The 15,561-nt window shown below is 39.8% G+C and overlaps 1 protein-coding gene across 1 annotated transcript; it reads left to right on the forward strand.

Moving 5' to 3' along the window:
- Window positions 1-636: 636 nt before the first annotated feature.
- On the forward strand, window positions 637-15,275 carry LTV1 (LTV1 ribosome biogenesis factor). Its single transcript, XM_041746426.1, has 11 exons — window positions 637-845; window positions 1,860-1,991; window positions 3,832-4,005; window positions 8,533-8,620; window positions 9,714-9,852; window positions 10,213-10,468; window positions 11,874-12,001; window positions 12,958-13,097; window positions 13,384-13,436; window positions 13,605-13,805; window positions 13,935-15,275. Exons 1-11 carry the CDS (start codon window positions 843-845, stop codon window positions 14,043-14,045), a joined length of 1,425 nt encoding a protein of 474 aa, XP_041602360.1. The 5' UTR covers window positions 637-842; the 3' UTR covers window positions 14,046-15,275.
- The last annotated feature ends 286 nt before the right edge of the window (window positions 15,276-15,561 follow it).

Below are 15,561 nucleotides of genomic sequence, written 5' to 3' on the forward strand. Positions count from 1 at the left end.
TGCCTGAAATCCTCCTCAGCAGGTGTGATTGTAGCCTATCTTGTTTACACGTTAAAACATTTGACGGACGACTTGGAAGAAAACAAACATTTATATCCTCCTTATAAGGTATGTAAACACCAAAGAGATTCCAAACCTATTTTATTAGTTCAAATGCTTCTACTGTCAACAGATTGTCAAGGGTTTTGTTCACGGGACCTTGGAACCAAGACCTGATTAGGCAGGAGGCAGCCCAGAAGAGCGGGGGCCCCGACCTTCCGTTGCTAAGGCAACCAACTCCGCGCCAGCCCCTCAGACCCGGAACCGGAAGCCCCAGGGACCCGGGAGGGTGGGCACCTTCCTAAGGTGTGTGGGCGTGTGTGCGTCGCGCACGGGAATAGGCAGGGGATACAACTGTCCACGGGGATAACTAGATGTCACCTCTGTTCTCAGTAGAGGGCGCTACAAAAGCAAGTTCCCCCAGGAACACCAGCCCCTCTTCCGCGCCTCACCGCCACAAACGCGCCCACGACTCGCTTTCCCAGTTCACTCGATTTTGGCCGGAAAAGCCCCGCCCTCCCGGGGACAACAGCCCCGCCTCCCAACAGCTTCTCGCGATCGTTGGACCGAGCGAGCTCTGGGTAACTTCCGGCCGCGGCCCCTCCAGCTCTTCGGCGATTGGCCCCTTTCCACGGTCCGCGCCTTACTTCCTGTCCGGATTCCGGGGTTGCACGTGTGGGGCGGCCTAGGGGCGCGGCTGGGAGCGGGGCCTCGCCGGCTTCCGTGTGCTGCGGAGTCACTTCCTCGGGGCTCGGAGAGTGCTGTCATCCTTCTCCTCCGGGTGAGCGCCGCGCGGCTGCGACATGGTGAGCAGGCCTCGTTGTCTCGGGGACGGGGCGCTCTGGTTTTGGCGGCGCCAAGGCTGGTTGCTCTAGTGCCAGTGGCGACTGAGGGCGGGAACTGGGAGGGCCGGCCCGAAGGTGCGGGAGGCGGCTTGCGGCCCAGGGCCCCGGGCTGATCGCCCTCTCCCCTCTGGGCTTACTCTGCAGTTCAGAAGGCGTCTCCCACGTCTCCCACAGCCGAGCGTCGCTGGGGAGTGGGAAGAAGAGAGTGGCTTTCCCTTTATCCCGAGGGGCCTAGAAACCGTGTCAGCGCTGGACACAGACACTCCCTCCTGGGCTTCTTGCAGTCGGGAGGAGGGAGAGTTGGCTGGGTTCTAAAGATGTTGCAGTGGCAGTTGTCTGCTCGTCTTGTGTTTGCTCTGGGCAAAGGGAACTTGAGGGAGAGCCTAAGGTTGGGCCAAAACAAAACGGCTTACTTAACCTGGGATGATGCTTTCTCAGGTTGGAAAGTCAAGGTAGAAAGAGATGATGGATCTTACTTAACTTGAGCTGTGTAGTCCAGGTTTCGTTTAATAGGTGCAACAGGTGTGTAACTTGCTTGAAACGGTCTTTTCCCAGATTTTCCTGTGGCAGGCTGTTTGTCATTCTGGCTCAACCTGTCAGGGACCTCCTCTGACCCTGCAGTCTAACGTAATTTTCAGTCATTTGCATATCACTGTTTTATTTTCTTAAAGCCTTTTGTTTTGGATGATTTGCTTGGTAAGAATAGGGACTCTGACCTTCTCATTGCTGTATTCTCAGCGCCCATAACCAAGTTTGGCACAGAGTAAAAGTGCCTTCAAATGTACATCGAAGGAAGGTAAGTACAGGTTTTGTTGAACACTGTCGATGTTGCCTACTACAGAGATAGAAGTTTTAAAAATCTGTTGATCCTTCACATAACTTGCTGAAGGTTCGTATATGGAGTATGGTTTTGTTGCTGCCTTTTGTTTGTTTATTTTTGTTCTCATGGCTTGTTCTCATTCTGTTCCTTTGAAGCCTCACAGGAAGAAAAAGCCTTTTATAGAAAAGAAGAAGGCTGTATCTTTCCACCTGGTCCACCGGAGTCAACGAGATCCTTTAGCAGCAGATGAGACTGCACCCCAGAGAGTTCTATTACCCACACAGAAAGTAGGTTCTGTTCTTCAGCCGATAAGTTTGCAGGTGGACTGTGCATAGCTTCTAAATAAATTGTTGGACAGCTGCTGTTTATCCAACAACTGTGATTTTTCTGGGAAACAAAATTGATGACTTAATTTTCAGTAAATGTGCTGATTTTTTTGTCTTGTATATTGGATTGAGAGGGAAGAACACCTTTTTTTGAGGTATTTTAATGAGCAAATCTTGTACAGTAACAGTAAATATTTACTAAACCAGCTACAGTGCTGCATGATACTATTTAGGACATATCTCTGCTTTCTTTCCCTAAGATCCTATCATTTCAAAACCACAAACTCCTGTTTTGCCTCCTCAGCACGCATCTCACGAAGTGTAAAACATTAGAACTCACGAATTAGCTTTAGAAAATGCCAGAAAGCGGGACGCCTGGGTGGCTCAGCGGTTGAGCCTCTGCCTTTGGCTCAGGGCGTGATCCCGTGGTCCCAGGATCGAGTCCCACATCAGGCTCCCTGCATGGAGCCTGCTTCTCCCTCTGCCTGTGTCTCTGATGAATAAATAAATAACATCTTTAAAAAAAAAGAAAGAAAATGCCAGGAAGCCTTGAAAATGTTGATTTGATAATTGTCAGAGTGTAAGTATGGGCAAATTTTAAAGGAAGTCTTGGGGAACTTTAACCATTTTTACCTTTTTAGGAAAGCCTGTTTGTGTTGTATGTTGAGAAGTTTCTTGGCATATAAATACAAGAAATCGTACTTGATTTTCAAGGCCCTTTAGTCTGTTAACCAACCCTCCTAAGTACATGATGAAACAATGTGTATTTCTTGGCTTGAATTTTTTTTAATTGAAGAAGAGCTAGACATACAGTGTTACATTAATTTCAGGTGAACAGTGTAGTGATTTGACAAGTCTGTGTGTTACATTGTGCTCACTGCAAGTGTAGTTACTGTCACTCTGCAATGCTATTATAATACCATTGGCCATATTCCCTATGCTATACCTCTTATTTTCATGACTTATTCTTTACATAACTGGAAGCCTGTATCTCCTACTCCCTTCCACTCATTTTGCCTATCCCCACCATCTCCCCTCTGGCAGCCATCAGTTTTGTTTTCTGTATTTGCGGATGTTTCTGCTTGTTTTTTCCTTTTTTAGATTCCACATATGAATGAAATTATATGGTATTTGTTTTTCTCCGACTTACTTTAATGAGCATAGCATCCTCTAGGTCCATCTATGTTGCAAATGGCAAGATCTCACTCTTTTTGATGGCTGAGTAATATTCCATCATGTGTGTACTGCATCTTCTTTATTCATTCATCTGTCATTGGATACCTGGGTTGCTTTCATATCTTGGCTGTTGTAAGTAATGCTGCAGTAAACATAGGAATCTATATATTTTTTAAATCAGTGTTTTCATTTTCTTTGGGTGAATAGTTATTGGATTGTATGTTATTCTTATTTTTAGTTTTTTGAGGAACTTCCATTCTGTTATCCACAGTGACTTCACCAGTTTATATTCCTAGCAGTAGTGCACATGGGTTCCTTTTTTTCCACTTCCTCACCAACACTTTTCTTTTTTTCCTATCTTTGCTTGAATTGTTGCACGGAACTGTCTAATAGAATCAGGAATTGTTTTCCTTCCATTTAAATTTTATATAGCACTCGGGGTTAGAAGCTGTGGGGTTTTGGGGTGTTTTGTTTTGTTTGAGTTTGTCAAGAATTCTTTGTCTCATTCTTGTCAGCCAAATGTTCACATGCCATCTGTGTCCTATTCTGAAAGCTGTGTTCACTAGAAGGTTCCTGTGGCTTATGCTTGGAAGAGGTACTAATTCCATTTTGTATATCATCCTAGGTAAATGATGAAGAAAGGCGAGCAGAACAGAGGAAGTATGGCGTGTTCTTTGATGATGACTATGACTATCTGCAGCACCTTAAGGAACCATCTGGGCCCTCAGAGCTTATTCCCACAAGTACCATCAATGCACCCAACAGAAGAGACGAAAAAGAGGAAACTTTAATAATTTCAGTAAGATTTTTTTTTTTATCAATGTATTTGGGAGCAAGTGAAGAAATCACTTATAAATCAAGATAACTGAGGCAAGAAATGGTATCAGACTTAAGAACACAAAAATAAGCCATGCCCTACTTAAAATTATATATGTGTGTGCAGGTATGTCCCTCAGGAGAAGGTAGGCTGCCTGTTTTCTGGTGGCATCTGTCAAAAATAGGTGCTTTTGGGGTGTCTAGGTAGTTGAGTTGGTTAAGCGTCTGACTCTTGGTTTCAGCTCAAGTCGTGTTCCCAGGGTTGTGAGATCAAGCCTCAAGTCAGGCTCTAGAACCTGCTTAGTATAACTCTCTCTCCCTCTCCTCCTCCTGCTCATGTGCATGTGCTCGTGCATGCTCTCAAATAAGTCTTTAAAAAAAATAACCACCTTTGATGGGGTTAGAACTTTGATTAACAGTTGTGGTCGTGCTGGATAGCATCTTTCAATAGAAGAAAAGTGGCTCACATCATATATGTTAGCAACTATTCAATGTCATAAACTGTCTTCTAAGGTAGAACTTAATCTTTGCAGAATGTTCAGATCTTTAACAGTTGTAAAAAGCTGCAGGCTAACATAAGAGAATAGAAGCAGTAGATTGTAATGAAGTTCCTGTTACTCTTCTCAACAAATGCAGTCCACTTTAATTTTTTTTAAGTGTAAATGAGAGCACATACTTACATGAAATTAGCACTACTAATTTAATTTTCCTCATTTATATTAAAGATGCCCATGTCTTATGCCTTTTTCATTTTATTTAGTATTAGTATACAATAAGTTTTCCTGTGAACTTGATATCACCTGGCACTTTAAAAAATGATATTTATTGAGTTTATTAACAAATAAGAAGAGCTAAAAAAGGATGCCAGTTTCTCCTTCTCATTCTCTACTCCTCTCATGATCTAGGCATTCTTTTCCTTGGGGAAGTATAATCATAGCTCCTCCAGTCTATAGTTTGTTGCTTAAGGAGAGTCAAAAGGTTAGCTTTAAGGTTATTATCCCAAAGGAAGGTAGTGAGTGGAGCTGTTCATTCATTTCCTAGATTGTAGCTCTCTTGTAAGGCTGCATACTCCACTCCTACATCTCTGTCATAACAACCAGCTTCTGTACTCTACTTTTACTTTTTTTTTTTTTTTAACATTTTTTAATTTATTCATGAGAGAGACATGAGACATAGGCAGGCTCCCTGTGGGGAACTTATCGCAGGACTCCATCCCAGAACCTGAGGATCATGACCTGAGCCAGAAGCAGATGCTCAACCACTGAGCCACCCAGGTGCTCTTCTACTCTTCTTTCCCAAGCCAATACTATCAGGAGTAAGGTATGTATCTTACTGCCTCACCTCCTTCCATTTCTCAGGGAGAGAGGGAAGAGGGTCCAGTAGTTATTCAGCTTTATCTTAGGGAGAAGAGTCTTAATAAGGTTCTCAGATTCTTCTGGCTGAATTGTATTGGCTTTTAAGAGATTAGTTTTTGGGCAGCCTGGATGGCTCAGCGGTTTAGCGCTGCCTTTAGCCCAGGGCCTGATCCTGGAGACCTGGGGTCGAGTCCCGCGTCGGGCTCCCTGTATGGAGCCTGCTTCTCCTTCTGCCTGTGTCTCTGCCTCTCTCTCTCTCTCTCATGAATAAATAAATAAAATCTTTAAAAAAATAAAATAAAATAAGAGATTAGTTTTTGAAAAATTAGCTCTTAATCCTTAATTTATTTTGGGCAAAAGTAATCTAGCTAATTGGCTTTTTGATAGAATAAGGCTCTAAAATGGACACTTCAGTGATGTTTGTAAGGGTGAGTGAATCATGTTATTACGTTTAAAAACAAAAATGCCATCTGCTTTTCTGTAGCATGATGCAAAAATATGGATAAATCCCATGTGCTTTTTTGACTTTAAAGTAATTTGTAACAAACCACTGAAATTGAGTAAACTAGAAATAATTGAATAAACCCTAGAAACAAAAGCACTACAGAGTAGTTCTGCTTAAGCAGCCCAATTGTCACTTGAGAGAAAGCAGATATTGCCATGGAAGAAAGCAGCTGGGCAAACTCAACAGAGTTCAGAGCTACTGCAGAAGAAGTATATATACACATTTCTTTTTTTAAAAAGTCACTATCTAACCTAATTGTGTGATTTTTTTACTGTTTTTCAAGATTTAAAAGCTCTCCAAAGGTAAATTCACTGAACACAAGCTGATCCTCCCTTTTTTTTAACCACATTCCGAGGTTAAATAATCACAGAGTTAGTTTGGTTTAAAGATTTTGTTCATTTATTCACAAGAGACACAGAGAGAGAGATGCAGAGACATAGGCAGAGGGAGAAGCAGGCTCCATAAGGAGCCCGATGCCGGACTTGATCCCAGATCCCGGGAACATGCCCTGAGCTGGAAGGCAGATGCTCAACCACTGAGCTACCCAGGGGTCCCATCACAGAGTTTCTTTAAAACAAAGCAAAACAGTGGGGTGCCTGGGTGGCTCAGTCAGTTAAGTGTGTCTAACTTGATGTCGGCTCAGGCTCGGGGCATGATCTCAAGGTTGTGAGATAAAGCCCGCATTAAGCTACGCACTGAGCATGGAGCTGCTTGGGATTCTGTCTCTTCCTCTGCTGCTTCCCTCCCTGCTCATGTTCTCTCATTGTCTCAAAAAACAAAATCACGTGTGTATTTTATAATTTTTAATAAGTAGCATAATATACCCAAAATCATTAAATTGTGCACTTTACGTGGCTGAATTGTATGTTCATTCTGTCTCAATAAAGTTTTGTTTTTTGTTTCGTTTCGTTTTTTTTTTTTTTTTTTTTAAAAAGGACAGTATGGCAGAAAAGTAGTTTTTTTCCTATGCTTATGCCACCAGGAACACATTTTGGAAGCTAAGTTGGTTGGTGTGCGCTCCTCTATGTAGCTTTTGACTCATTCTTCCCAGAGGCTTCCAATTCCGCATACTCCACGAGCCACAAGCACATACATCTCAGCTTTGTGCCTGCTGCTAGACTAGGGAAGAGGTAGTTGGTGAGGTACAAGAGACAGATAGCATGTGGTGACCCTCACATTGGTAATTGGTCAAAAAGCTCAAACTAAAGCATAAGGACCGGTTAGATAATATGTGCCAGCACATGTTGAGATATGTTGTGTATGGTGTGAAGAATAAAGAGATTTCACCCAAGGAAAGTTCGAGAAGAGCTTCATGGAGGAGGGAGGAACTGAACTGGGCACTGAAGGGTGGGTTGTATTGAAGATAGAGGAAGGAAGCATTCCAGTCAGAAGGGATATAGGTAGTATGGATCATGGTGTCTGGCATGTGTGTGCTTCATAAATTACTTTGAATTATTGCATGATGTGAGGAATGGGATATGATTTACAAAGAGGTCATATTATTAAGTAATGAATTTGGATATAGAGAGTAGTAGGCTTTGATCTTACCTTGAAAATCAGGAGTGAAAAATCAAAACCTCTTATAAGTTCAGGAAAGTCACATTATGAAATACTAAAGGAGTTTTAACTTGGAAGTGATATGAAGGTTGGGTTAAGTGTGGACTACCTAAGCAGTGGTAATGTGTCTTGGTTAACCATAAGATGGTGCCCAAAAGACTGATGTGAAATCACAGTATACAAGAGAGTTCAAAGAGCTATAGGGATGGAAAGAAGTGATTTATGACCACCCCAAGATTTAAGATAGCCAGTTCAGAGGCATGCTGTGCCATTATCAGAGATTGGCATGTTATCTCAGTTTAAGAAAGGAAAGATTAAATTTTGAAACTTGAGAGTGGCATTACCAAACCTGGATTTGAATCCCAGAACCTCACTTAAAGACTAGTTGGAGGCCAGTATGGCATTTGACCTTTCTTAGCTTTTGTTGACTACAGTTTGCTGATATCTCATGAGGATTAAATGGAATAATATACTGGAGGAGGCTTTGTGAAGTATTCTTAAGAAGCTGCTTGTGAGAGGACGATAGAACATACAGGTTTCAAATATTTAACTGGAGTACAAGTGAGCCAGAAGGCAGAACGTCGTTGTATTAGTTTTCCTAGGACTGCCATAACAAATTACCACACCTTACCACTGGGTGGCTTAAAACAACAAATTTATTCTCTCACAGCTCTGGAGGCCAGAAGTCTGAAAGTGTGCTTTCAGTAGTGTTGCTTCCATTGTGGGGGCTCAGAGCAAGAACATTGTTCTCACGTATCTCCTTGTTTTTGGTGGTTGCCAGCAATACTTGTGTTCCTTGGCTTGTAGATCTGTCATTCCAGTCTACTCTCAGCTTCACGTGTCATTCTCCCCCTGTCTTTGTGTCATCACGTAGCTTTCTTACAGGGACACACCTCTATGAATTTGGGCCCACCATAATCCACTGTCACCTCATTTTAACTAATTACATCTGCAAGGATTCTGTTCCTAAATAAGGTCACATTCTAAGCTTCTGGGCAGACATGAATGGGGGGGGCGGGAAGGCAAACTTCAACCCAGGATAGTAATTCAGAAGTATTTTTCAATCTAACCATTGTGTAATTTCTCTTTCAAGGCCACGGGAATTAAGTTGCCCTCATCAGTATTTGCATCAGAGTTTGAGGAAGATGTTGGATTATTGAATAAAGCAGCTCCTGTTTCAGGTGTGCTTGATTTCTTGAACTTTTCAACTGACTTGATCTGTGTTTTACAAAAAGGAAAGCATAGTAATGATAGAGTTTTAGTCTTTGGAGTTCCTATTTGGAGAAGAAAGTTGGTTTTGAAAATCTACTAGGAGAATTTTTAACCTTGACCTAACCTCTTGCAGAGGAAATGATGATACCTAGTCTTAACATACATATAGATTTAATCTGCTTTCAGAATTTTTTCTAAGAGCATATGTATTTTATAGAAGTCCATTTTACCATCTGTTTTCAGATACACTGGAAAATTGGGGTTTTTTGTTTTTGCAATATCAACATTGTATTTTAGAACAGACACAGAAGTGTTGTTTGGTATTTTCTCTTGAATTGCCTTAATTATTGACCAACGTTTGCCACCAGTGTTCATTCATGAATTCATTCAGTAGATTTTTAGGTTGCCACTAGATGATAGGGTCTTGGGTTAAACCAGAATAAAGTATAATCTCTTACCTCGGAATATATCATCATTTGGGAAGGGCGGACAATAAATAAGAAATTACAAAGAAGTACAAATGATTAAATAATGCTTTAGTTAATAAGTGGACAGGGTGCCCTGGAGAAAATGATGTCTAAGCTGATTTCTTAGGTAGAAGTTAGGCAGGTGGATGGAGGAGGGTGGGGTAGGGAGGTGAGAATATTCCAAACAGGAAACTGTATGTGCAGAATTGAGAGAAAGTGAATAGGAAACCACATTTTAGCATGCCTAGAATGAATGGTAAGAATTAATATGAAATGAGGCTGGTGAATCAAGCAGTGGCCATGTTCAAGGTAAAAACCTTGAATTTTAGTAAATAGAATTTAATGTTACAGATCTGCAGTGCAACAGTTTTTACAATTGGGTACTGAAACCAGGGGTATTTTTCCTCCTATTTTATTTTCTTACAGTTATTCCTCTCTATCTGTTCCTCACTAGACCAAACTTGAAGTTTTTAATCATTTTTTTTAATCCTCCATACATAAGTAGAATGTGTCATATAATAGGCATTTAGATTATGTTACATAAAAGAATCACGTTTTCTCGGGAATTACTGCTCAATTTTTGTTTTCCTTCCAGGACCTCGGCTGGATTTTGATCCTGACATTATCGCGGCTCTTGATGATGATTTTGACTTTGATAATCCAGACAATCTGCTTGAAGATGATTTTATTCTTCAGGCCAATAAGCCAACAGAAGAAGAGGGAACAGATATACAGTATGTGTTGTTTCTTTTGAATCAGGGATGACCTGACCATTGCTGCTTCAGTTGGTACCTATAGAATGTTATAACTTGAACAGACCTTTGAGAGAATTTAGTTTTAGATTTTTGTATTTTAGAGCAAAAGATGTGAGACTTGAGGTCTTTATAAACCAACGATAGGTGGGGCTAAAGTCCAAGTTGCCTGATTGCTGGTTCATTACTTTTCCAGCCATACCAGACAGGTCAAGCAGCACAGCTGTTCCTGCCTAAACAGAAATCCTCCCTGAAATACCCTCAAATTTTACTTGTGTAAAGTCATTTGGTTCTGTTGTTTCTCAAGTTGTTTTGACAGTTAATTTATGACTCTGGCTTTAGAAAATCTGAGGCCGAAGATGACAGTGAGTGGGAAGATATGGATGATGAGAAGGAAAGAGGTAGTGATGACGATAACTATGGCTCTGTGGACTCATCAGATGAGGCCATGTCTGTCCCTGGAAAATCTCCTGGGGCTGTAGAAAATCACTTGTTCTGGGAAGAGGAAACGAAAAGTCGCTTTACTGAATATTCTATAACATCCTCAGTCATGAGGAGAAATGAGCAGCTGACTCTTCATGATGAGAGATTTGAGAAGGTAAGGTCGGTCTCCAAATAAGGGACCCTCTTAATACTAATTCCTGGTAAATTTCATATGATTTTAGAACTCAAAGCCAGAACTTTAAGCATTAGAAATAGCTTATGTCTTATTAAAACAGACTATAAAACCCATCTAGTTTTAATTCTAGAAAGAATGCATATAGGTCAGAGATAGCTGATGGAATCTGTGGACTTCCTTAGAGAGGTTTGACATTTTGATTCTGAACCTCTGACTCCAGTCCCTAAGATTATGCTGTTTTCCTCAAGCATTGGCCTGAGCATAAACAAAATTCCATTGCTTTCAGTTTTGTGTGTGTGTCTGTTCTCTGACATATCCCAAGGTCTAATATGGTGTCTGGCATATGGTAGGAATTCATGCTATTCAGTAAATGATGAACGAGTGAATGGTGTCATTTAAGGTAAATCTAATAGATTCTAACTTCTACCTTTTCACTAAGTACTAGTAGGCAAACTATTACAAACAACTTTACTCTTCAGGAGTCAACATCACCTGCTATTTAGTCTTAACGGTGTTTGAGTAATACAGTAAACATCATTTAAACAAGAATGAAATTTGTACATTTATTTTTATTTTTTATTTAAGTAAGCTCCATGCCCAGTGTGGGGCTTGAACTCAACGACGCTGAGATCAAGAGTTGTGTGTTCTACCTACTGAACCAGGCAGGCACCCCTGAAATTTGTATGGTTAAAAGAGATTGTTTAGTTACATGGTCTTTTACTTTGCATAATCAACAAATTTGAAAACACTCATAAAATATTCCGAAGTAAAGATTTCTACCTAGCATGTGCTCTCCAAGCTGAACAGAATTGCCTTTCACTTTGATATTAAATGGCAGCCTATTTACAGGGCAGCTGGGTGGCTCAGTTGCTTAAGTGTCCAAGTTTTGATTTTGGCTCAGGTCATCATCCCAGGATTGGATTGAGCCCTGCATCGGGCTCTGCCCTCAGCAAGAAGTCTGCTTGAGATTCTCTCCCTTGCCCCCTCACCTCGCCTGTACTCTTTTTCTCTCTCTAAGATCTTTAAAGAAAAAATGGCATCCTATTTTCAATCTAAGTGTAAGTCTTAAAGTACTGAATCGAATGTCTTCCACATTGTGTTGTCATGGTGCTAATCGCTGGCAATATTGTAATGGTAGTTATGATCTCATGGTAGTGCTTAGATATTGAGTAGAAATAAAATTAATTTAAAATCAGGGTGTTTGGCTGGCTCAGTGGATGGAGCATGTGACTTGATCTTGGAGTTGGTAGTTGAGCCCCACTTTGGGTATAGAGATCACTTAAAAAAATAACATCTTAAAAAAAGAGTAATGTAAAAATAACATTTTAAATGTTACAGTCTTAGTACATTATTTTTCATGGCATCTTTTCTCTCTCTACTCCAGTTTTATGAGCAATATGATGATGATGAAATTGGAGCTCTGGATAATGCTGAATTGGAAGGTTCCATTCAAGTAGACAGCAGCCGCTTAGAGGAAGTCTTGAATGACTACTACAAAGAGAAGGCAGAGAAGTACATTGACTTTTCCTTATTTTTACTTGTTTTGCATTTTTAAATAAAGTTTGTAACTGAATATCTCAATCTAGAAAATCACCCAGTCAGAAACTATATTAAGAAAATGGTATGTTTTCCATAAACTTTGATTCACATTTTGATATTAAGGTTCTGAAGCTGACTATAACATTGAGTGAAAACCTACTGAGAACCACTTTCTTTATGGCTTTGACCTAAGAGTCATGATAGAAGAGCTGAGGGTTAGAGTTGGAGTGCGAGGTCACATTCCACTTGGAGAATGAGGTGGTGCTTTTAGCCTCTTTGGCTGAAAGTTAATCTGACCTCTAATTATATATACTCTTCTTTTTTCATCTTCCTAAAATGCCAAGTATTCTGAGAAGTTGATAGTTATGGCTCATAGAAAGATAAAGAGTTTGTCTCTCCAGCCATATTAGCATAACTTTACAGCCAGATATTTGGTGATTCAGCTCAGCACCCATATTGAGGTAATTTTTCTGCAAGAAACTAATGAGGTGTTTACATTTGCTGGATAGGTCTGATACTCCATGATCACTATCATTTGCAGATCCTATAGTAGGACAAGGGCTACATATTTTGAGTGGATTATGTGATTTTGGAGAGACAAATGGGGTAATACTTTTCGAGGCTTTTAAAAAAACCCATGTTTTAGGAAAGTTGCCATCTCATTCAGTGTGTTATAACCCTGCAAAGATCTCTTCTGTAAGTGGAATGAATGTTCAAAACCTGCTGGAGGAGAGAGTTGTGGGTGGGGAGAGCTAGGATTTTTTTTTTATTTTTATTAATTAATTAATTAATTTTTTGTTTTTTAGGATTTTTTTTTTAATGCTATTGTTTCCACAGCTCTTGAAGTGCAGTTTTAGTAACATAGTATAATAATGGGTGGTGTTATTTTTTCCCCTCCTGCCTCTTCATTTTCAAAAAACAACTACAAGTTGTGTAAAACTGAATACTCTTGAACCTCTGGAGGATCAGGACTTGCTAATGAATGAACCCGAAGGGTCTGAGGAGGAAGAGATTGTTACCATAGTTCTTGAAGAAGCCAAAGAGAAGTGGGATTGTGAATCTATTTGTAGTAAGTATTTTAGTGTTCATTTTACTGCTAAAGGTATGATAGTAATTTCAAAGTATTAAGTTCATCAGTTTATTGAAAAAGTACTATTTTGTGAAAATGATTTGGAAAAAGCAATATTCCCATTACTAAGTTGCAAACAATTTAAAGATACTTAGAAGAGAGACTCCATTGTTATTTTGAAATATGAAAACATCAAAGTTGGTACTATAGTAGGAACTCAGTAATGTTTTGCTGAATTGAAAATGTCCTTATTGGTACATGTTTGTTTGTTTGTTTGTTTTTAAAGGTACATACTCAAATTTATATAACCATCCACAGCTTATCAAGTATCAACCAAAGGTAAGTCCTAGGGTCCCGAGCTATCTAAAGTATATAGTGCAGAAAATAGAATGTTTTTCTCACAGTGGCTTTACCCCTTTGTGGCTAGCAGCACAGGGAAAGGCAACAGTGAACTGTTTTTTAATAGGAATGGGAAGTGACCTTAGTATGATTTTATTTTTATTTCAGCCCAAACAAATCCAAATATCTTCTAAAACAGGAATACCTCTCAATGTCTTACCTAAAAAAGGACTCACAGCAAAGCAAGTTGAACGAATGCAGATGATTAATGGCAGTGATCTGCCAAAGGTGTCAACCCAACCTCGATCTAAAAATGAAAGCAAAGAAGATAAAAAAGCAAGAAAGCAAGCTATAAAAGAGGAGCGCAAGGTAAAGCTTTTCTCAAATGGGAGACGTATAAAGAGCTTGTGGTGGAGGGATGATTGTGGAAATTGTCTTCTGTAAAATTAGTCTTCATCAGTTTAAAGATTTGAATAACATAACGGTATTCTTCTACAGGAACGAAGAATGGAGAAGAAAGCTAACAAATTAGCCTTCAAACTGGAGAAAAGAAGACAAGAAAAGGAGCAGCTGAACTTGAAGAAGAACGTTGAGGGGCTAAAGCTATGACAGTAGAGCATTTAGGATAAGGAGCCTTCTCCATTGGGGCTCCTTGTTATGTTCAGTATTGAACAAGGATCTTCAGAGAGACAAAACTATTTAATTTGCCATTTTTAACGGCAGGTATTTATACCACCAAGTTTTCTCTGCCATCTTTCTTGTAAATATTGTAACATTTTAAGACTTAATATTATAAGCTTAGAATTTGCTCTGAAATAAAATGATTTCACAAATGTGAAATGACTGGATGAGTTGAAGGAAAACATCTTCATAACATAAATGGAATTGGTGTATTCTTCATTTATTTGTATGTTTGTCCCAGCTGTCTTTCGCAGATGTTCTCAAATATTTCTGAAACCTTCCCACTCTTTTCAGGAGTTAAGTGGTGTGATTTGCTGTATGTAGAAAAGTCACCCTGTTAAACTCCGGTTTGAAATGCTGAGTGGTTAAGAGTTTTCCTGAAAAGGTTCTGCTGTAGGAACTAAGTTTCCCCCGCTATATATGCAAAGGACTGTTTCAAAAGGATGGTAAAACTTGAGTGCTAGGATTGTTGGAACTCAGTTACTGGATGACTTACTTTTGGAATTTAGGAGCAGTGAAGACAGGAAGCAGAAACAAATCAAGAAAACGTCCTTGGCTTCAGTGAGTACTGGCTTAAAATCAGGAATATTTAGTTGAGTTTAAACTAGAAAGTTTGTCTTTTCAACATTATTTAATGGCTTGGAACCATTCATATTTGATTAAAAGATCTAGTTGAAAATTTTCCTTAGTTTTTTGGTGAGGTTTGTCTGATGTTGTTTTCTTTTTTCCTGTAAGCTTTCTCAGAGCCCAAGCAATGACACCATCACAATTGTTAATTATTTGGTAAACTGTGACTCCCTTGCAATAGACAAGTTGTTAGTGACCCTTGTTCATGTATCCATGACTAATGTGTTGCTATCTGGACTGTTCTGGGGGAAAAAAAAAATCTGTGGACACTGTTAATCTGAATTGGGAACAGGATGGCTGAGGCAGAACCATTTTTAGCTGGTGAGCTGCGTTTGATAACTAAATTTATTAGAAAGTGTTTTCTATAATTCGTTTGATTCTGGCTCTTCCAAAGTTGGTGGGTGTTATCTTGTTCTGTTTGTTTTATTTTTATTTTTATTTTTTATTTTTTGTTCTGTTTTAAATTGTAAATCTGGGGTCCCTGGGTGGCGCAGCGGTTTGGCGCCTGCCTTTGGCCCAGGGCGCGATCCTGGAGAACCGGGATCGAATCCCACGTCGGGCTCCCGGTGCATGGAGCCTGCTTCTCTCCCTCTGCCTGTGTCTCTGCCTCTCTCTCTCTGTGACTATAATAAATAAATTAATTAATTAAAAAAAATAATAAATTGTAAATCTAAGTATTCTAGGATTTTTAAGAGCTGTAAAATACAGTAGCATTAGGTATTCAACCAACATTGATACAAAAAACTCAGCTGAAGAGCTTGTCATTATAGAAGTGGAATCTAACTGGGGAGTATATATTTAAATGCCATTCTGCAAG

The sequence above is a fragment of the Vulpes lagopus genome, chromosome 2 (assembly GCF_018345385.1).
Source record: "Vulpes lagopus strain Blue_001 chromosome 2, ASM1834538v1, whole genome shotgun sequence".
NCBI classification, from domain to species: Eukaryota; Metazoa; Chordata; class Mammalia; order Carnivora; family Canidae; genus Vulpes; species Vulpes lagopus.